The sequence below is a fragment of the Arachis hypogaea genome, chromosome 1, assembly GCF_003086295.3.
Source record: "Arachis hypogaea cultivar Tifrunner chromosome 1, arahy.Tifrunner.gnm2.J5K5, whole genome shotgun sequence".
Classification (NCBI taxonomy): Eukaryota; Viridiplantae; Streptophyta; class Magnoliopsida; order Fabales; family Fabaceae; genus Arachis; species Arachis hypogaea.
In genome coordinates this window covers 6,577,851-6,602,085 of record NC_092036.1, presented here as the reverse complement: position 1 = coordinate 6,602,085, position 24,235 = coordinate 6,577,851, and the positions used below count along the sequence as shown (strand labels likewise).

The 24,235-nt window shown below is 31.2% G+C and overlaps 2 protein-coding genes across 2 annotated transcripts; one reads left to right on the top strand and one right to left on the bottom strand.

Moving 5' to 3' along the window:
* Positions 1-1,005: 1,005 nt before the first annotated feature.
* Positions 1,006-2,396, bottom strand: LOC140178354 (uncharacterized mitochondrial protein AtMg00810-like). The gene is made up of 2 exons (XM_072214952.1): positions 2,118-2,396; positions 1,006-1,992 (listed from the first exon to the last, which is right to left on the bottom strand). Exons 1-2 carry the CDS (start codon positions 2,394-2,396, stop codon positions 1,006-1,008), a joined length of 1,266 nt encoding a protein of 421 aa, XP_072071053.1.
* A 13,350-nt stretch (positions 2,397-15,746) lies between these two features.
* LOC112792636 (amino acid transporter AVT1I) lies at positions 15,747-22,475 on the top strand. The gene is made up of 4 exons (XM_025835956.3): positions 15,747-16,745; positions 20,316-20,549; positions 21,123-21,496; positions 21,590-22,475. The coding sequence occupies exons 1-4, from the start codon at positions 16,547-16,549 to the stop codon at positions 22,106-22,108; spliced, it is 1,326 nt and encodes a 441-aa protein (XP_025691741.1). The 5' UTR covers positions 15,747-16,546; the 3' UTR covers positions 22,109-22,475.
* Positions 22,476-24,235: the final 1,760 nt, after the last annotated feature.

The window sequence follows — 24,235 nt, the reverse complement described above, 5'->3', positions numbered from 1 at the left end:
GTAGCAAAACCGAATAAAATATTAGTAATATTGAAAATACGTTTATCGTTGTCATTAGCCATTGATAGTTTTTTATTTTGTAAAATTTAAATTATCATATCGACAATCAGACTATTGGTAATAGTCATAATAAAATACAACATTTGAGCTAGTCAATAAATATATTTACCGATGGCCTGGTCGCTGATAAGATTAAAATCGAAAATTAAAACGTCTCTCCCTCTCCAACTTCTAGCTCTAATTTGTCTCTCTTCGAAATTCCATTCAAAATTCCAAGACTGCGATTGTGTTCGTGGTGAGTAGTTCTTTCTTTTAATCAGTTTAGTTTTTTTTTAGTTTCAATTTTTTATAATGTTTTGATTGCTTCAATTTTTTTTTTTTGAAGTTTTGCATTTGATCTTAACAAGGCAGATATTTCATTGTATACTTTTGGAGGATTCGGTGTTGTTGGTGATATTTTTGCTATCCTCCTGTTGTGTGGAGGAGTTTCGTAGACTTATTTGTCTTTGGTTTGTATTCATTAAAATTTATTACGTTGTGTTATTAAACATTATTTGAAATTGAAATTAATTAATAAATTATATAACTAGAATTAATTTATAAATTAAAAAATATTTAATTTGCGAATAGTTGCATGTTTAAGATAGAATCTGAACCTATATGATAGAGTTAAAGAATTATGTTACAACATACAAATGTACAGAGAAAATGAGTAATCTCATTAATTAATTCTGTTATAGATAGGATATATATACATGTACATAATACAGGGTTCTAACTGTTTATTGAGAGAATGGTACTCTAACTAACTAATCAATTATATTACAGAAAAGCTAACAAACTAAATTACATGAGTGACTGACTATTGATTAGACTAGTGACTAATTAACTTAAATGGTCCATAATATCTTCCTTCAAGTTGGCAGATAAAGATTTATCATGCCAAACTTGGAAATGAGATTGTTATGAATTGAGTTGGGATAACTAGCTTGGTGAACACATCGGCTAGTTGATGTTGCGTCCAAACATGAATGAGCCTAATAAACTTCGTAACCACCTTTTCGAGCACAAAGTGGCAGTCCACTTGTATGTGCTTAGTTCTCTCATGAAAGTGGGATTGGATGCTATGTGAATAGCAGATTGAGAGTCACAAAACAGCATAGAAGAGAGAATATCAATTTGAAAGTCAAACAGGAGGCCTTTCAGCCATGTGAGTTCAGCAGTAGCTACTGCCATGGCCCGATACTCGGATTCTGTAGATGATCTGGAGACTGTGGCCTGCTTTTTCGATCGCCATGCAACAAGGGAATCTCCAATGAACACACAGAACCCAGTGACACTCTGTCTAGTATCCGGGCAATCTGCCCAATTTGCATCCACATAAGCCATTAGTCTCTTCTCGGAGTTTGCCGAAAAAAGTAATCCTTGCCCTATAGTGCCTCTAATGTATCGCAGCAAATGATGAAGGGCATGAAGATGTGCACTGTGAGGTTGGGACAGAAATTGGCTAAGGGTGGAGACAGTGTAGGTGATGTTCGGGCGCAAGATGGTGAGGTACATCAATCTCCCTATAAGCCTTCTATAGCTTGCAGGATCCTTGAGCAACTCCCCATCTGAGCTACTAAGCCTTAGGTTGGGTTCCATAGGCAAAGAGGTAAGCTTAGATTCAGCAAAATTGGTATCTTCAAGGATGCTGAGGGTGTACTTACGTTGGCTAAGAAGAATTCCCTCATCTAATCTTGCCAATTCCAAACCCAAAAAATACTTCAAATCACCAAGAATCTTCAATTTGAAGAGCGATTCCAATAACTTCTGCAAATTGTACAGCATGTCCTTAGATGTACTGGCCAGGATAATATCATCGACGTATACAAGGAGATAGACTATTTGATCGCCACTACCATAGGTGAAAAGGGAGTAATCGCGCCTCGATTGTTTGAAGTGGTGGTTAAGCAAAGCTGAAGAGAATTTGCAAAACCATTGACGGAAAGCCTACCTCAAACCATAAATGGACTTGTTCAACTTACATACAAGTCCAGAATTTTTGGAGTTATAGCCAAGAGGTGGGTCCATATATACCTCTTCGAATAAATCCCATTTAAGAAGGCATTGTTCACATCTATTTGAAGCAAAGACCATTTGTTTATGGCTGCCAACGACAGAAGCACTCGAACAGTAGTGAGTTTTGCCACGGGTGAGAATTTGTCGTTGAAGTCTATACCAGCTTGTTGGGTGTATCCTTTTGCACCGAGTCTAGCTTTATATCTGTCCACAAAACCATCGGCTTTGCATTTGACTTTGTAGACCCATCTGCATCCAATGGTGTGTTTGCCAGCAGGCAGGGGCACCAAAGACCAATTATTTGTGTCTTCCATGGCCTGAAGCTCTTCATCCATTGCTCTTTGCCATTATGGAAACTTGACTGCTTGATGAAAGAAGGCAGGTTCAGGGATTGCAGCAACATTGGCAATGAAAGCACAGTGAAGTTGAGAGAGATGTTTAAAATTCATGTGGTAAACATTGTGGCATTGCTAATTCTTGAGGTACGAAGGTGGTCTCGATGGTATAGATGTTCGGCGAGGCTTAGTGGTATGAATCGTCTGAGATGAAGCTGGGACTTGTTGAAGTTGCGACTTTACATTGGTGCAGATGGAGAGGAACTAGGTGTCACATCGGGAAGGCAAAGAGGCATGACCACATCAGAAAAGATATCAACAATGGTGCTGGAAGTCTTAGAGGATTGTCAAAATGGAAACTCAGACTCCACAAAGGTAACGTCCTTCAAGATAAAGATCTTCTTAGCGATTGGATCATAAAGCTTATATCCCTTGTAGCCAGAAAGATATCCAATGAAAACTAACCGCACTGCACGTAGAGAGAATTTGTGTCGTTTGAAATGAGGGTGGAAGCATGAGCTAGACAACCAAAGACCCGTAAAGAATAGTAGTCCGGCTGTTTGGAGAATAACTTCTCATATGGTGAGCTATATTGAAGGGTTGGACTTGGCAATCTATTGATTAGAAATGTGGCAGTTAAAACACATTTGCCCCAAAATTCAATTGGAGCCTTGGATTGGAAGAATAGAGCCCGAGCCACATTGAGAAAATGATGGTGTTTTCATTCAACTACGGAGTTCTGCTTAGGACTTTTGACACATGAGAATTGATGCACCATCCCTTTCGAATTGAGCTATTCAGTGAGGGAAAGTTCACCTGCATTGTCTGATCGCATTTGCTTCCCCCTAGTCTTAAATTGAGTCTCAACCATATTCAAGAAATTGATATGAGTATTAGCAACATCAGATTTATGTTTCAACAAGAAGGTCCATGTGAATCTAGAGTGATCATCCACAACAGTAAGAAAAAATCTCATATTATTATATGTAGGGACACGATAAGGCCCCCAAATGTCACAATGAACCAAATAAAAAATGGCAGAACAAAATGTATTATTTGATTGAAAGGATAAACGCCTAAGTTTAGCTAATGGACACACATCACAATTGGAGTGATTGAATTTTAAGGGTGTTGAAGACAAAATAGAATTCAACCTATTGAAGACTTTTTCAAACGTATGATCTAATCTTGCATGCCAAGTAGAGCTACTAACAGAAAAAACTAAATGACAATTATCAACATCAAGAGAGGGAGCATGCATTAAGGGTGGTGATTGCAGAACAAACAGATCATCAACTTCATCACCTCTGCCAATCACCTGCTTGGAGTTCTTGTCCTGTATCACAAATGATAGGTCAGAAAAATGGACACTACAATTTGACAATTTTTTAAGGGAACTAACCGAAATCAAATTGAATCTAAAGGATAGAATGAATATGACATTATCAAGTGCTAAAGAGAGGTTGAGGATAAAATTACCAATGGCTAATGCACAAATTTTGGTATAATCAGGTAAAGCAACAAAGTGGTTAGATAATGATTTTGGGTCAATTAAAGAATTAAAAGAGTTGGTGATATGGGCGGTAGCACCTGAATCAACAACCCAGGCACTTGAAATTGCCTTTTGGTTCATGTAACAAGAAGAAAACACTTCACTTGCACATATCTCAGGTTCAATGTCTTGAACAGCTTGTTGTGGTTGAAGAAGAGCCATCAATTAGTTGTATTGAGCTGCCGTGAGAGAGAAGGGAGATGTGGGTGATGAATCTTGCACTTCTGGAGCATGATTCACTTGAGCCACATGATGCACCTGAGGCTTGGGAGTCTTGTTTTGCAGATAGCCTGGTGGATAGCCATGAAGGTGATAACACTTGTCTCCAGTGTGTCCAATGAGTCCACAGTGAGAGCAAGTTGGACGATCTTTCTTACCCGTTGGCTTCGAATTTTGATGCATAGAGAACTTCAAAGACTGCTTGACTGTGAATGCCATGTGATGGCTAGGTTGAGGAGAAGTAAGTGCCCTTCATTTCTCTTCTTGCAAGACCAGAGAGAAAACTTTGCCAATTGAAGGGAGGGGATCTGATAACAAGATTTGGCTTCTAACATTTGCCAAATTTTCATTAGCCCCATGAGGAGCAGAATGACATATTCTTGATCGAGGTAGGTTTGAATTGATTTGACACCACCGCAGGAGCACGAGACCAGAGGCTTGAAGGTATTGGGTTCTTCCCAAAGGATCTTCAACTTCGTGAAGTATTGTGAAATAGAGAAAGAGCCTTGGGTCAGTGATATGAGAGATCGTTTCAGCTCAAAGATCCGAGGTGCATTGCTTTGAGAGAAATGAGTCTCCAGGTCCTGCCAAAAGACAGCGGCTGAACCCGCGTAGATCACACTCGCGGCAATGTCCTTGGAGATCGAGTTTAGCAACCACGTCGTGACGATGTCATTGATGCATTGCAAAGATTCTGCAAGCACGGGATGAATAGTTGGATCTGGTTTCTGCAAAGAACCATCAATGAAGCCAATCTTGCGTTTGCCACTCAACACAAGACGCATCGATCTGCACCACGAAGCATAATTGTCTTCTTGGAGTGGCTGAGAAACAAGCACGAGTCCTGGATGATCGTCGGACACTGAAGCAAATAAGCCTCGAGAATCGGCGAAGACTGTGCCGGAGAGTTTGAGTTGCCTTGACAGGGATTTGATTCAGAGATTGTGGACATCTTGATCGGAATCGGTGAAGCAAGCAGCTCGAAAAAGAAAGGAAGGAGAAGAAAATTGAGGCGAGAAATCGGGAAATTTTCCCGGAAAATCACAATGAGAAGGAAAGTGTAGCGGAATCGTGAAGAGAATTCACTTCTGATGCCATGTTACAACATGAAAATGCACAGAGAAACTGAGTAATCTCATTGATTAATTCTGTTACAGATGGGATATATATACATGTACATAACACAGGGTTCTAACTGCTTAGTGAGGGAATGGTACTCTAATTAACTAATCAATTATATTGCAGAGAAGCTAACTAACTAGGTTACATGAGTTACTGACTATTGGTTAGACTAGTGACTAATTAACTTAGATGGTCCATAATAAATTAGGTGAAATGATTCTGTATAAAAAATGTAGAGATCTTTTATGTTTGTTTGTTGAGAAGATTGTGTTTTTCATTTTTGACGTGCAAAATAAGGTAATGATTAGAATAATTTAAAATATACTAACAAAAATAATTGCATATTGTTTGATGTTTATTTAAATGTTTCATGTAATAATATGTAAAATTTGAAAATGAATTAGAAGCATATTAGGGGGACATCATCACCTCCAGTAGAGTTTCGAGAAAAAATCATTTATAGTGATCATCATGAAGCTCGATACTATTACAATTCCAGTTTAAGAACAGATCTCCTAAAAAAGCTATAAATAGAAAGGTTAATGCAATTTTTTATTCGATTGATCTTTCACAATTAGCCGAATCAGATTCAAGGGCACAATTATAAGATAGACTAACTCCGATGGAAGAATTGGAAAAGATATCATTGACCACAGATCTAAACAAGTTTATCTATATAGGTACTATTTTGTATGGAAGTGAGAAAGATAAGCCAGTATAGTTTCTTCGGCATAATGCCGATTTGTTTGCTTAGACTCTTGTGACTATGTCCAACATAGACCCAACAGTCAATTGTCATAAGTTGGCTTTGAATCCTTCTGTTCCACCTATAGCTTACATAAAGCGGAATCTTGGTGCTGATAAACGACAAGCATCTTCAGAGAAAACAAAAGAAACTAATTGCAGCCAGCTTTAACACAGAAATCAGATTTACTACTTGGTTGGTCAGTATAGTTATGGTGAAGAAGCATAATGGTAAATGGTACATGTGTGTTGATTTTACTGATTTAAATAAACACTATAAGAAAAACGTTGAATACTGGCAGATTTGGTAATAAATTTGTCGAATAAAAAGGTTTCCGTCAGATTTATTTTTCGACGATAAATTCGCTGGTAATAATTGGAGAAAAAACAAGATAAATTGACACCGAAATTACCGTGGGAGTTACTGTCAAATTTATCCGCCAAACACAACTATAGAGCTAAAAGAACTCAAAGCCCTACTTTTTAGAAATACTCGCTCTTCTCTCATACATAGCATCAATTCTATATGAATACCAAACTCTTTCCTCACAATTTTTGTTTTATCTATCTTTTCTATGTCCTCTTTATCTATGAACAGCGAACCACGAATCTTAACATCATCATCATCATTGACCTGGGCATATGGGTCATTTGTGTCGTTAACAATTTTTCTTCCTTTTTGTTTTCCCATCATTTTTCATATAAAGAAAAGATGAAGATAACACTAGAAATTGAATGATTAATACTAACTTCTCTGATTTCATTTTAGTTTCTAAAAAAGGTTTCAACTTCAATTCTTTCTTTTTATGTATACACCTTCGAGTTCTTCAATTTTATTCTCTTTTAATTTGAATATAACTGTTAAGTTACTTTTAATCCATACCATTAATCTCATTTCTAACTCTCTCATATTAACGGTGAAGATTTCTAGAATGCAAACTAAAGAGGTAATATTTTGAATACAATAATACATTATTTATTATTTTTTACTAATTATTTTTTAGTGCATCATTTTTAATAAAGTATGTTGACCTTGAAGGTCCCATACCTATAACTCAACGCGGAGTTATAATTCATACTTTAAACTCAATCTGCTTTATTAAAACTATACCATGTCAAATTTTAGGGTTATAATATACCTATTAGAAATATTATAAGACGGTTATGCATTATAACTCGACCTTGTGTATGTTATAGATCAATAATTCGCATTGATGTTATATGAATGTAATAAACCGTTCTAAACAACTTTATTTGTCATTATTAGCATGATTATAACTAATAACTGTTAGTAAGATTCACTCTTTGTATAAAAGAAGATGAATATAAATAAAAGAGGTAAGACATACAATACAGTATATTTCCTTTACAAAAATCATTTTTTATATATTGATTTGAGCGTCAAAATATTTTTTTGCAGGTTTATAGCTTTCTTTTTTTTTTTACTGCTGAAGTATAACTCATCCCACTTGAATGTCAGAAAATAATTATTTAAAAAATGAGCTATATCAGAATCTAACCAAACAACAACAGAATTAATAATTTACTTGGATAATCATTACCCTCGTGGCCTAACTAACGTTTAGAATGAAATTCTAAGAGAAGTCTCAACATATAACATGTGTTTCTGAAACATCATTAACTTATTTTGATTGGAACCCAGTTTAGCTATGATATATATGAGCTTGCATATTCAAAAAGAAAATGAATGTTAACCAGTGACATAAAATGACATAAAAGCAAAACAAAGCTGCTTTTCTAACGACCAGTTCAATAAAGGATACAGTACCAATAAGTCCTGAGCCAGAAAGCTCAGAGTAACCAAACTAAATGGATCCATCTACTCCTGTTCCTAACTAACAATACCTCAACAACACACCCCCTAAGGCTCGTTAATTCATCAACATGGATTAGTGTTCTTGAATTATTAATTTATTTTATTTTTGAATTTTATTATGAAATATAATTTAAGAAATTCAAAAACAAATTCAATTTAAAATATTAAAATAGTAAGACTAGTCTTTTGCTTTTAAATTAAAAACATATAAATGCATACAAAATATTTTTTATTTTGTAATATTAATTATTATGCAATAAAATTTTTATAATATTAAAAATTTTATATTAAAATATAAATTTTAATTACAAAACATAAAATACTTAAATTATATATAATTACAAAACACTATTATGCATTCCTTTATCATTTAATGGAACAGTAAAATAATAATAATATTTTTTTAAACACCAATCAAATTTTTATTATACTAAAACTTTAACTACTTAAAATTATTTTTTAGTATATTTATTTTAATAAAAATCATAAAAAATAATATGTAGATATTAAATCAGAGAGATAATACAAAATAGTGAAGAGAAAAAAATAAACAAAAACATGTAAATTAGTAAATTACTATATTTTCTAACGATTTATGATAGTAGTCAATTTATACATAAATAATCTCTATATTATGTGGAGATTTATAATAATAGTAAATTCTTATATAAATCTCACTCTGTAGTAGTTTATATATACATTTTGAAATTTTTACACTTTGTAACTATTTATGTAGAATAAATAAAGAATCAAAATATAACTATTTTAAAACATTTACAATTGAATAAAATTGATTCCTCATTTATTTGTTCATATAATTTGCCCCCATTTTATACTTACATTATTTTTTAACGTATTTGTTTATGTTTTGAGAGTAGTTATTAATTCTCAAATTTCTTTCTGATGAATGAAGATAAATAACATTTTGCTTGTAAATAACTAAAGAGAAAAGGATAAATAGGTCTTTGATCTTTTGCTCCGCAGATATTTTCGTTCCTGACTATTTAAAAATACTTTTAAATCCCTGACCTTCACAAAACTTGGACAGATGAGTCCCTCCGTCTAAATACTTCCGTCAGACCCAACGAAAAAGTCTGACATAGTTTCCGTTCTGATGACCTGGCGTCACGAGTTGACACGTGGACTGATGAGTGGAAGGCTACTTTCGAAAATTGGACAAATAAATCCCTTAACCTAAAAACTACGTCATTTCGTGTTTGACCCTAATCCTTAAATTGATTGTGTTTCTTTGTATATGCTGGCGGTGAGGAGCTCTACCTGCATCAATAATAGCTGCTAATGAAATATCATAAACGTCAAAAAAAAGTTTCAACGGAATAAGACAAAAAAATTCAGCTATATCCTTCATATAAACTCGATCCCTCTAGTTCTCTTTCCCAATTGCTTGTTTATCATATTTATCTTTCTCTTCCTGCACAAACCAATTGATTCAAGATTTTCATTCAAAAATATTATCTAAAGTAAACATCTTAAATATTTAACCAGCAAAAATGGCACAAACCATAGTTGATTCAAATGCAGCTATATTTTCAGCATCCAAATTTCAATTCGTGTAGGTTTCAATTGTAATTTCACTTATTAAGTGAAAATTGACAAAATATAAAACAAGAGATAAAGAATTAGTAGTACCTCGTGATCAAGGGTGCAATCGAGGCCAATACCAGACCTAATTTGCCATTGTTCATCGTCGTAATCGTCGAGTTTGAGCTGAGTACGACAAAACCCCACGTCACCATCTTCGTTATTGTCATCTTTGTCGTTGAGATTATCGAGGTCATTCTCTAGCTGAACCCAGAAGCTGGAAGAAAAAGAGGAGGAGGTTGCGGAGGGTTTAGGGTCGGGTTTAGGTTCGGATTGGTTGGAGGGTGTGGAGTTGATTTCGTCGTCGGCGAGAGACCAGAGAGAGGAGAAAGAAGAAGGGGAGGTTGAAGAAAGAGGAAGAGAACCGAAGGCTTTGTCGACGCGGACTTTGAAACTGTCTTCCATTGCTATCTGTGCCTAAGCTAATGCTTCGTTCAGGTTTAGTTTTGTTGGTGTTGTGAATTTGCGGCGAAAGGGATTTGTATTGGGTAAGGCCCAATCTTGTCTTACTCCACTGAAGCTTCTTCTTGACGTTGATGTTGCTCCATTAGCAGCCGTTGTTGATGCAGGTAGAGATCCTCACCACCAGCATACACAAAGAAATGCAATCAATTTAATGATTAGGCTCAAATGCAAAACGACGTAGTTTTTAGGTTGAGGGACTTATTTGTCCAATTTTCGAAAGTAACTTTCTACTCATCAGTCCACATGTCAATCCGTGACGCCAGGTCATCAGAACGGGAGCTACATTAGACTTTTTCGTTGGGTCTGATGGAGGCATTTGGACAGAAGGGCTCATCTGTCCAAATTTTGTGAAGGTCAAGGATTTAAAAGTATTTTCAAATGGTCAGGGACGAAAATGGCTACGGGATAAAAGGTCAGCGACCTATTTGTCCTTTTCCCATAACTAAATATGTATACAGTCATACTACACATTCATATAATTTTGTATTTAAGTTCATTCAAGTTGGTCTAACACTATAAATATCAAATACCATTAAATGAAATGTAAAATACACACACTTAACATATACGAAACCGCTCTTGCCCAACGCTTCTTCTTCTTCGCGTTCCTCCTCCTCCTCATTCTCTTCTTTCCTTTTCGCATTCCTTCTTCTTCACGTGTTTTCTTGTTATCGTCATTTTTTTGTTGTTGTTGCTGCTGTATTTTTTTCTTTTCCTCCTTCTCTCTGATGAAGAAGCAGTAGAAGACTAGAAGGTGAGGAGGAGGAGTTTTGAATTGTGCAAAACAGAAATGAACCGAATATGTTATTATGGTGAAACAATTGTATAGTACTAAATGAATGGAACATTATCCATTATATAAATTCAAATTCGAATATCTTTCTGCATAATGAACCGAACGTGTACTCATGGTGAAACAATTGTATAGTACTGAGTGAACGAAACATAATCCATTATATAAAATCAAATTCGAACAGCTTTCTGCATAATGAACCAAAACACGTACTCATGGGGAAACAATTGTATAGTACTGAGTGAACGAAACATAATCCATTATATAAAATCAAATCCGAACAACTTTCTGCATAATGAACCGAAACGCGTACTCATGGTGAAACAATTGCATAGTACTGAGTGAACGAAACATAATCCATTATATAAAATCGAATTCAAACAGCTCTGCCTACAATTTACATATTATCAATTCAATTCAATTTAATTCAGTACACCTCTGTCTATTCCATCAATTTGATTCAAAATTGAATAATCCAAACTTCGTCAGTTTAATTCATTTCAGAAGAATAATTTAAATCGTTCTTATTCAACTGATCTAAAATTGAGTCATTCATTGTTTTAATTCAGAAGTGCAGATCGAAAAAAGAAAACGAAGAAGAATAGAAAGAAGATAAATGCAACATAACCAGATCGAAAGAAGAAAACGAGAAGATGAATGCGACCAGAGGAGAACGACAAAGGCAATGCAGATCAATAAGGAAGAACACGAGTAGAGAAGAAAAAGAAGAAGAAGGTTTACGTTGTAGTAAAAGATTTACGTTGAACAAAATTTTAGATTATAATACGTTATATATAGCGTGTGTATAATAAACGAATGAGAAAAAAGAGAAGCGCGGCTGACCAATATTATGTAAATAACTTAGATGCATTTTTTACCTAAATAGAAAGCATTATTGATATGTATAATCATAGAAGGCGTGAAATTTCTAGATGGTTCAGTGTCAACTTATTGCTTTCCGTATTAGGCCCCAAATTCGGGAGTGTGGGAGCAAGAGCCAAGGCAAGAAGTATTTCCAAATTTGGAGCTTATCTACAATTTAGATTTTTGCAGGTTCGGTCCAAAGCCACATGTGAACACTGCCACTTGTTTAAGGGGGCCACTTAAATAATAAATAAAGTCATATCTTATGTCTTGGCCTGAAGAAGTTTGCGTGTCACATTTGTAGTATATAATAACACAATTACACAAGTACAACACAACTGAGTAAGTCAAATTACGGCTTCTCCTTCCCTATCAGACACCTCCGTTTGGAGCTCCAACCATCAGATATAGCAAATAACTTTTGATGTGTTTGTTTTTATATCTTGTTTTTCATAATTAATAAAAATAATGAGTTAAATATTATATTAAAATATTTTATTTTGTTTTATTTTATCTTTTAGATAACAGTAAAATTATAATTATCGTGATCATAGTGGTGGTTGTAATTATGTAAAAATGAACGTGATAGAATAGTAATGAAAAAACAATAGAAAAATTTGTATTTTTGAAAAAAATAATTTTGATAAAAAATTAAAATAAAATAAAATAAAACATCTAAAATAAAAATAAAATATTTTAAATATTAAGAACGAAACTAATATTTAATTTAAATATTAGAGACTAGAATAATATTTGATTTAAATAATTAAAATAAATAAATGTTATATCTTTCACAAATCGATTTATTTATAAACCGGCCCAACCAGATTTATTTTACTATAACAAGGTTACAACAGTGTGGCACCTCTTTTAACTTTCAATGAATAAAAAATACACATATTCACAAGATATTTGGTGTTTATGTAATGGGTAAAAGTGAATCTAATAGTCCAACTAATACTTATTATTAATAGTAGAATTTACTATAAATAAATATGGTAGTAATGTAATCAATTATAGATAAATTTAGTAATTGAATCATTTTTCTTTTTGGAATTTCTTCTATGAAATTATTCCCTTTTTATTTCCTTTTATTCAATTAAAAAATAATTTGGTACAATTTAATTTCAAAATGTTATGATAATTTGATGGTTTATACAGAAGCATTAATATCACAAATCCTGAATTATTGCTTCTAAATTTTGTCAGTGCATTAAAAATTCATATTCAGAGAGAATTTTTTTTTTTTTGTAAAAATCCCAAATCTACGATGAAAACTTAGTTTAATGTAAGATTGTGTGAACTGAAATTAGAACATGAAGAGCAACCAAATCTAAAATTTCATGTACAAATTCACTAATTTTAGAGTAGAAAAATATAGAATCATAACAAATTCAGAAAATCAAGTATTTTTAGATTTAAATCAACTATTCAACAAACATTCAATAAATTTAAAAATAGAAATTCTAGATCTATAATAGAAGTTTTCAAATTTGTTACGAATATTTTTAGATGTAAGAACAATTATTTTAAATAGCTATTTTCTAATTATGAAAGATTTGAGTGCTGATAAAACTGACTATGAAAGAACAAAATGAACTTTATATCTATAAAAAATAAATTATGCTCAATAAAAATATTTAATTGTTAAATTTTTGTTGACTTGTTTAAAACACGCGTTAAATTTTAAAATTAACCCTATCACCAATCATCTTCGACCTTCAACCTCCTAATATACCTTACTTTGAGCCGGAACGCACTTGCGGTGTCACAGATTGGTGCCCGAATGTGTTTGTGGTGTCGTAGGTCGTAGATCAAAGAAATGAGCTTGAATGTGATGTCAAATGCATTAGAATGGGCAATGGCGGTGATGTATTTGTTTTACAACGTTGACATAGAGAAGGAGGTAGTGGTAACAGACAAAGATCACTATTTTGGAGGAAGATGAAGTACAACATCTCTTGTAGTGCTTTTTCAACAAACAGGATTCGATATCTACCAGGATATACACATCTGTTTTAAGGCAAGAGAACGTATTCATCCTTACATCAAATATTGTTCTATCATCACTCTTGTTGTAGGAGATAGACTAGAACAATAATAAATACGGCTCCTTTAGATAGACAACGGAGAATTTGAATAACTTGATCAACGGGCTAAAAATTTGGCCCAATAAAGTTAAAAAAAAATACTTCACCCAAATTATCCAACCAAAAAACTCTATTCAGAAATTAAAAAATTTTAAGTCAACAAGGATCCTCATCCGCGTCGCTGCTTGGTTTGCCACACCCCGTCACCGGCATCGCTCACTCCTAGTGAAAATAACCCATCCACTTAATGATAAAAATAATCATTCGCATACATAATGAATTGAACATCCAGCATATTTTAATTATATATAACTAAACCCAATTCAATCAAAATAATCATCCACATAAGAATTAAAATAACCATCTTCATACCTACTAAAATGGTCATTTTGAACTGGCCATTGAAGTAGTTTCACTGAAAGGCCGTGATGAAAACAACGCAGCGACTAAACGATGAATTTTAATGAGTTATGGATAGCATCCCCAGCAACGACAGCAAAATCAGGAGCGAATTCCGTCACACACTCTACAATCGCCAACAACAATTACCTTCAATTTTGGATCTAGATCGCTGCCGCACAGCACTGAAGAAGCACAAATTGCAAGACAAAAGGGTGATAGAAGTTGGGAGTGGGAGGTCGGATGGAGCCACGTCCCTCTATAAAAAATGCCCATCGCCATCGTGGCTGCCACGACCGGAAGAGGATGATAGGCACTAATTCTATACACATATAAGGAGAGAGTTCACACTAACAGGGGTGATGGGTTAGGGAAAATGTTTCGGCGTGTTGGCCGGAGATTGTGGCGGCGTCGATACGGTCGACGGAGATTACAGCGGTGCGAGGTGAGAACAAGAGAACGATGACGGCAAAAGCGTGCATTAAAAATTATGGTGAGATTAAAAATATAATCGTATATAATGTAAAAACGTTTATTGCTAATCCTAATTTTTTAAATTTTAATTTTAATTTTACTTTTTTTAATCTATTATTCACATGGTTCACAATTATCATTATTTTTCTATACTTTCTCTAATAACAATCACATTTTTCCCTACTACTCGACAATACTATTTTGTTTGGATCTCCAAATAAAGGATCAGAATGTATGTTCTCTGTTTCTTTAATTTATTATGCAATACCTCTAGTTTTAATTCTAGATTTAGATGATTAGAGTCCAGTGATGATTTGTTACCAAGTGTGCATCTAATTTATGTATGATCTGTTGTTGCATTGTATCCATCTTGTTACATGCGCTTCACATATGAAATGAATGTGTTTATGAATCCTTTGTAAACTATGAAACAAATTGATGGAATTTCATACTCTAAGTAAAAATCTGAAATGTTTTTTTGTTTTTTTGTTTCAAATTCACGTTGAATTAAATTTCAATTTAACTATGAGATTCAAGCTCGTTTCTTCAACCTGCCATTGCAAGTGGGATAAGAGTGAGGCATAATTGGGGTTTGAAAATGATGGTAGGATTAATTTTTTAATTTAATGTGTTTTTTAAATTGAGCCAACAAAAATTTAACGATTGAATGTTTTTGTCGAGTATAATTCATCTTTTATAAATATAGCGCTATTTAATTCTTTCGTGATCAATTTTATCAACGCATAAACCTTTCATGATAAGAAATAATAGTTATTTATTCTTATTTTAAACACATAAAAAGTCTAATATTTTTCAAAAAATAGAATCCTAATGGCTATCTTTATTTTAGGTAATAAAATAGGAATAAAATAAAAAATATTATTTTGAAATTAAATTTTTATTTTATTAATTATAATTAAAATTTATAATTTTTTTCATAACTTTAAATACAAAATTATCAGTAATAAAATTACATATCTATTATTAATTAGTAATAAAAATTACTATAAATAAAAATGATAGTAATATAATAAACTTGGATAAATTTAATATTGAAATCATTTTTCTCTTTAGTATTTCCTTCTATAAAATTGTTCCCAACTTATTTTCCTCTATCCTACTTAATTGCATCCTTAATTTTCATATATCTTTCCTATTTCAATATCCTTCCTCTTACAGTGCATTTGGAGCTTATCTTACAATGTAGACTTTTGCAGATTTGGTCCAAACCATGTGAACCCCGCCACTTGTTTTAATTTCTTTAATTTCCGTTAATTTTGGCTAACCATTCTTGCTTTCTTTTATTGCCACCCAAATAATAATAATAATAATAATAATAATAATAATAATAATAATAATATATTTATTATTGTTATTATTATTAATTTTCCCTCTGACTTTCTTATTTACCATTTCAGATCCATACGGTTTTTTATTCCCACTTTTACTTTAATTTCTTGAGACTGATTCTTTTTAAAAAAAATTAATTAATATTTTTTTAAAAATAAAAATAAAAAATTATTTATATATTAAAATTAATTATTAATATATTTATATATAATTAAATTTATTTTTAATATATATTTATATTCTAAAATTAATTTTAGCGTAGTCGTAACATAATTAAAAAAAAAACCTTATTATTGATACAGAATCTCTTTTATATTAGGAGTGGTTCAGGTACCATATACGAAGGCCAAACGCGATGGGTCCAGAGTAGATCTAGGACAATGAAAAGAAAAAGAAATAAATAAAAGAGTAATTTAATTTAATATAATTGAGTTCCCTAATAACTCGTTTATTTCACCATCTAGTAGCGGGCAGCCTATTGTGTTGCATATAAAAATAAAATTGATAGAGGAAAGAAAGGAACTCATCTGAGGGTGCTTGGTCCTTCATTCTCTCATAAAAAACACACACAGTGTGTGTGATTGTAGTGATCGATCACAAGCACACAAATTAAATCTTTTTCATTTGTTTATCATCATTATGGCTAGTGCAAGAGAGCAAGGTGGTGATGATGGAAAAAACTCCATCACCATACCCCTTCTGGGTGATGAAAAAGCAGAACAGAGAAGCTTCTACAATGGAGATCAGCTACCTAAATCTGCTGATGATTTAGACTCAGTTCATGTTGGTAACACCTCCTTTTTCAAGACCTGCTTCCATGGGATTAATGCAATTTCAGGTTACACTTCTTTCTCTGTCTCTGTGATTTAAAAGAAACTAATTAACAAGATTGCAATTAGTGGTTAAGATATGACACAAAAAGTAAGGCATATTTTTAGGCCTTTTCAAAAAGGTGAAAACTAATATAAGTTGATACAAAATTTTTTGGTCATCTTTTTATTTTTATTTGTGGATTGTCTCCCATCAAGAAAAGTTGTATGCATGTATGTGTTTCTAAATCTCATTGAATCTCTCATCAATCACTATTGCTGGCACAAGATGAAGTTGTCTCTTCCCATTTCATTAACCTTTGTTCAGATTTTTGTAGCTTTATCAGGAGAGATGAGAGACCGTGTATACACACTTGAGTTTTGACGTGATTATCAAAGTTAAAAAAGTGTTTCATATTTTTATTTTCGACATATGTACTAAGTTAAAGAATGAAAATTTTTTAAATATTTTTAAAATATCAGTATTTTACTCATTTTAATCGTTAGTTTTAATTAATATATTATATGTCAGAAATTCTTTCAAAAAGTTATTTTTATCCGGTTATGATGTATGGACACTAATAATATGAATATGGAACACAAAAATATTTAATTATTATATAACACAGAAATATGATATATATATAAAATATAATTTAATTTTTTAATTATTTTTAACGTTTTTTAATTATATAAAATATTTAAAATATATTTTGTTTTAATAATTAATACTATATAGTATTTATAAATTCATTTTAAAAATATATATTAAGAATAAGATTATGATATTAATACGTGATGATATTTAGATGTGTTTAAAAATATAAAAAAATTATTTTTAATTAAAATACGATTAAACACATAAAACATGCATATCAGATAAGTATTAATGAATATTATATCTAAAATATATCTAACACATAAACACAATAAATCAAAAAATTATTCAAAATATATCTAACATATAAATACAATAAATCGAAAAAGTATCCGAGTTTCATAGCTGCCTTGTCTATCTTTGCTTCAAGATGGATGGTACTATATTTTGAATTATTGTTGTACTTTTTATACAGGGTTGTGTCATTATTGAGTTTAAGAGGGTTGGTGGGGATGGCAAGATATATGGATGGCCTTGTTTCTATACAAAACAAATGAACACAAATTAAAAGTAATTGTTATTGCGTCTAAAAATGGAAATATTTTATAATTAAAAAAATTAATATAAATAATTAAAATTTATCTTATTTAATATTTATTAATTTAGAAATAATATTTTTTTGTGATTTATTAGAATTAATATATATTAAATATGATAAGCATTGATTATTTTTTAAAAATAAAATATTATTTTTAATTTTTAACGTTTAGACTAAATTTTAATTTAATCTATAATATTTTAAATATTTTATTTCTATCTTAAAAATTTTTAAATAAGTTGAATATTATTCTACAGTTAAATTTAACACTAATAGTTAATAAAATGAGTGGTTTAGACCTTAATAATATTACTAATTAAATTATATTTTTTTTATATATTAAAAAAATATAATTAAAATTTTTTTGTAATACTTTGTCTTCTTATTTTTTTTTTTACAAAACTACAAATATTAACGATCAATCATCAACATTTCAAAATTAAAGGATGATTGATCAATTTTACTTATCCACTGTAATCGAATACTATTAACTATTTGATATGCGAATTGTTTGTGTCAAATTTAATTGAAGGACAATATTGAACATGTTTAAATTTTTTTGAAATTAAGATAAGATATTTTAAAAGTTTTTAATACTGAAATAAGACATTTGAAATATTAGGGACAAAACTAAAATTCAATCCAAACATTGAAGATCAAAATAATATTTTATTTTTTTATCTTCCTAACATTACCCATCTAAAAATGGTGTTTAGTTTGTTAAAAAAAACAAAAATTAATATTTAATTTGAAAATATAAAATAAATAATTTTAAATATTTAAAAATTTACTATAAAAAATAAATTAAATTTAATTTAAACATCAAATAATAGATATTATAAAATTCACTTAAACTAAAATATAATAAATAAATTAATCATATTATATGTATACAAAAAAATTAATTATTAATATAAAATATATATTAAAATAAGTTAAACGAGATATATATATATATATATATATATATATATATATTTATAAATAAATATTTAATAATTAATTTAATATCTAATTTTTGTATATAAATAATATTCGATATATAGTCTAACATGCTCTAGAAAGAATAATTGAGTTTCACATAAAGAAATCATATTTAAAAAATATACAAGCCTTTCAGATTAAGAATAATTATTCTTTATTTGCAGCTATATTAAAAGTAGTACGAGATCCAAGATCTTATGTCTGTTAGATGTGAGTAAATTACGGCACCAGCTAGTTTGTTTTTGAGGTTATGAGATATTCTTCTCTCTTCTATGATTTATATATAAAACTAATATATACAATACCTTTATAAATGAAATATTTTATAAACACTATTAAGGATATTACAATATAATTTTTCTACTGAATTCAACGGCAAGATGTGAATCTGGTTTCTGCACTTGAATACAAAAATATGGCAGGTCGATGTCAGAATATTTGTTTTATTGTTATTTTTTTAAGCTGTCAGGATATTGGTGTAAGTATTCATAATATGTTTGTGCTCTTGTGATTATTATTTTGACACACACTGTTTCCTTATTTAAACTTTTTTTATTAACATGTTCATAATTTAATGTATTATTAAACATATGAATTTACTAAGATGCAACTCCATAAGTTTTTACAAAATAATTATCATATACAAGGGAACAATTTTAGCGAAATTCTTGGCGGAAAGTGGCTTTTTTTTTTTGGTGTATAAAGTATTATAGACATAATATTTGCTATTATTTTTATTATTGGTGAAAAAATTAAAGTGTTGGGCTAAAAATTGTCATCGCTGTACATGCTTTATGCTATGTTATTTATTTATTAAGTATTTATTCAGGATTCACATTATTGAATGAAGTTTCGTAATGGATTCAATCACTACTTCTGTGTCAAACTGTCAATGTTATACATTCCAACGTGTCAACTACTTGCATCTAACAAACTTTTGGAACATTACTGAATGTTCTAGAAATGAATCATAACAAGTGATATGATAGATGAAACGTTCATATTCAATTAATCATTTCACCTTTGAATTGGCCACAAAATATATATTTTTTTTATAGATTTTATATGGTTAGCGTTATCTGATCTTTGTTTTAAAATAATATAAGTTCAACTAAATTAATATACCTAAACTAAAATGAAGTGTATTTTACATAAAGTTCAATTAATTATTTTACGTGTATAAAAAAAAGTCATTAATCAATTATTATTTATAAATATGTCTTTACATATCACAAAAATTTTTATTATATTATTATAAATAAATTTGATTATTAGTATTAAGTTTGATTTTTCTGTATACGATAATTGGTTTGATAATTAATTTTTGTTGTATTTTTAATATTTTTATTTAAGTTATTTCCAAAAGTAGTATTATACTATTGGATGAAAATATTAACAAAGTTTGATGGTGTGATGAAGGAATTGGAATTGTTTCAATACCATATGCACTGGCTTCAGGGGGATGGCTAAGCATATCACTGCTATTTATGATAGCAATTGCTTGCTACTACACTGGCTTATTGGTCAAGAGATGCATGGATATGGACCCTCATATCAGAACCTTCCCTGACATTGGTCAACGTGCTTTTGGAGACAAAGGTAGATTAATGGTCTCCATAGCCATGAATTCAGAGCTCTACCTTGTTGTAACAGGTACTATTATTATGATTACTATTATTGTTAAAAGCCAACACAAAAAATATTATGGTGTATTTAGTTTTGGTTATATTATTTGGCTTATTCTTATAATTTTCTTGAATTTTTAATTAAATTATTATATATTTTTTAATTAAATTTTTATATTATATTATATTTTATAATTAAATTTCTGTCGTAACAAAAAGTTGGAATTAACTGAATATTTCATTAAACAAAATAAGCATGTCTAACGCTTAATATTTTATTTTGTTTAATAAAACATTTTATTAAATCCAACGGTAAAAACTTAGTTACAAATTTGATATGATATAAAGATCTAATTAAAAAAAATATAAAGATTTAATTGAAAATCGATAAAACTATAAGGAGAATAATTAAAGTGTAAAAACTCAATTTAAAATACTAATAAAGTAATTTAACCTTTTTAACATTTTATAAAAAAAAAAGAAATTAGAAGGTATTATTTATTTTTTCATAAAATTCTAAAAACAGAAAAAATAAAAAACAAAAACGTAAATCAAATACACCATTAATTTTTGGTTCTGACGACCATGATTGTGGACACAGGTTACCTCATCTTGGAAGGTGACAACCTTAACAAGCTAATTCCAAACGTTGAAGTAAACATTGGAGGGCTTGTGATTGGTGGAACAACAATCTTTGCAATACTAGCAACAATTGTGATCTTGCCAACAGTGTTGTTGGAGGATCTTAGCTTGTTGTCTTATGTTTCTGCTAGTGGCGCTTTGGCTTCCACAGTGTTCTTGCTCTCTCTCTTGTGGAATGGAACCATTGATGGAACAGGCTTTCACGGAAAAGGTACAGTTTTCAGGTGGAGTGGCATCCCTGCTGCAGTTAGTTTGTATGCATTTTGCTACAGTGCTCACCCTGTTCTTCCCACACTCTACAATGCCATGAGGAACAAGAATCAGTTCTCAAGTGTAAGTACAAATCATTCTTAACATGGTTGAAGAGAGCATAGTTGGTTAGTTATGATTTTGATATTGATATTGAAATTACTATGGCTATGGCAGGTCCTATTTGTGTGCTTTCTAGTGTGCACTCTTGGTTATGCAGCAGCAGCAATCCTAGGGTACCTAATGTTTGGTGAAGATGTTGAATCACAGGTTACATTGAACCTTCCAACAGGGAAATTCAGTTCACAAGTTGCAATATACACAACCTTGGTGAATCCAATAGCCAAATATGCATTGATGCTAACCCCAATTGTGAATGCAGTAAAGAACAAGATCTCATGCAACTACAGAAAAAAGAGGCTCACACATGTTATTGTTAGTACCTCATTGCTGATTAGCACTCTTGTTGTGGCAGTGGCAATTCCCTTATTTGGCTACCTAATGTCACTTGTTGGAGCATTGCTAAGTGTCTCTGCATCAATTCTTGTCCCATCCGTCTGTTACTTGAAGATTTCTGGAGCTTACAAGAGATTTGGCTCAGAAATGATCATAAACTATTCAATTATTGTCATGGGTGTTACTATTGCCATTGTAGGCACTTACACTTCTCTTGTAGATATAATTCAAAATTTGTGAATGTGTTTGGTAAGTGTCTCGAGAGGAAGGATACAAAATCGTCCATGATAAGATAGAAATGTTCTTTCGGGATAGTTATCAAACATGTAGTGGAGTATGGTTTTGAACATGTTGGGTGCTGCAGAACATGGAGCTTTGGTTGTTGGCCTATAAACAAGTACTGCTTTATTTGTTTGTAATTTTGTGCGTATAAAGACGTTGTATGCTTCTGTTTGTACCTCAGCTTGCATGAACATGGGTTGCTGTATGCACAAGGCGGGATTTAAATCTCTGGTACATCTTAAGCGGACGAATGGGTTGACCACTCGATTATCCCAACATGGTTTTTTTTTGTAAGGTTTAATTTAGTTTAATTCTTTCATGAGTATCTCTTCTTGTCGTTTATAAGTTTGTAAGTTTGTGATATCTGTAGTGATTATGTACTCACCAGCCATTCTAAAGCTTACATCTGGCTGGAGAAGGTTTTGATTAAGAAAACATTCTGATTTAAAGTTAAGACTATTTTAAATGTTAACTAAGAGGGTAATTTAACAATTTTTAATGTAGAATTATTTAGATAATTTCATAACACAAGAATACAATTTAAAATTGAGGATCAAGTTAGCTTAGCTGCATCCAGCCATCCACCAATCCCACTTGCAAACATTGACTGTTGTTGCTCTCCACCTTTTTTCTCTCCGTCTCCGCCATGTTTTGTCGCTGCCAACCACCATCAACTATTACTATTTCCCCTCCCCCTCTTTTTGTTTTTTCCCTTACCCTACACACTCACTTAGGGGTGTTATGGGTTCGGTTTGGTTTGGTTTGGTTTTGGACCCAAAACTAACCGAATTGATTTGTTCAGTTTTTACAAAGTACTAATCAATTGGTTTGTTATCTGTGCAACAACCAAATCAAACCGAATCGAACCAAAAAATAGTTTAATTTGGTCGGTTTTTTCAATTTTTAAATCCTAACTAATAGAAAATTAAACTCAGTCAAATGATGTTCAAAACAATCAATAAACTGAAATAACATTACATTACATTCAAATTCAACACAATTTTAACTCATTCCAACAACTAAACATAAAACAAACACATTTGTTAAGTCTAAAATTTCGATTTCAATGCATAACTAAGCCATTTCTTTGGTTCGGTTTGGTTTCTGTCGAACCAACTAAAAACCGAACCAAACCGATCAGTTTACTTAAAAAAAACTAAAAAACCGATTTTTTCGATTTTTTATACGGTTGTTGTAAATTTCGATTTGATTTTGTGATAAATTTTGGTTCGGTTTGATAACTTACACCCCTACACTCCACAGATATTAAAAACAATCATCTTTAGTGGATATCAAAATCAGTTAAGTATAAAATACATATTAAAATATAAAATCTATATTTAAAATAAACTAAAAAATATATATAAATATACCGTGACTGAATTTAATGATTAATTTTGATGTATAAATAATATTTTAATATTAAAAAAATTCTATATTTCACTATTGGCATTGGGATTCGAACTCTAGCGTAGTTTTGTTTTTTTGGGTTAATAACTCTAGTGTAGTTTACTTACAAATTCTCCATCTGTGCTTCTCAAGTTTTTTTTCCTTTTCCTTTTTTTTTTGTTTCGGACCACACAGTACACTAAGAAGGGCATTTTAACGAGCTCCCAGATAAGGAAGTGAATTGTTGTTTTCTTTTTGGGTCATGAGGAAATGAATTGTTATATGTACTGTGTTGTATTCTAGTTTGGGCTTTAGCCCATCTCATGGCCTCATTTTGTGAATTGGGCCCCCAACTTCTGAGTTTGTTTTGTTCCTCTATTTTCTGTGAGCGGTTTGGGTTTTCTTCGGAGAAATATAACAAACAAAGAAGATGGGGTTCTACAAGGGGGCTGCTTCCGGGGCAGGGAATGGTTCAGGCTTTGGGTAGGGTTCTGGGCCTAGCCCAAGACCAAAAACCCAAATAAAGAAAAAAATGTTTAGCTAACAAAATACATGTTGAGATTAAATATACGAAGTTTGTATAAAAATATACAAACTTTAAATGTTTAATGCATTTGTTATTTACTTATTAAAGTAAAATTTTAGAAATTTCTATCAATAGTAACTTTAGGACACGTTATTTATGAAAAAAGGCAT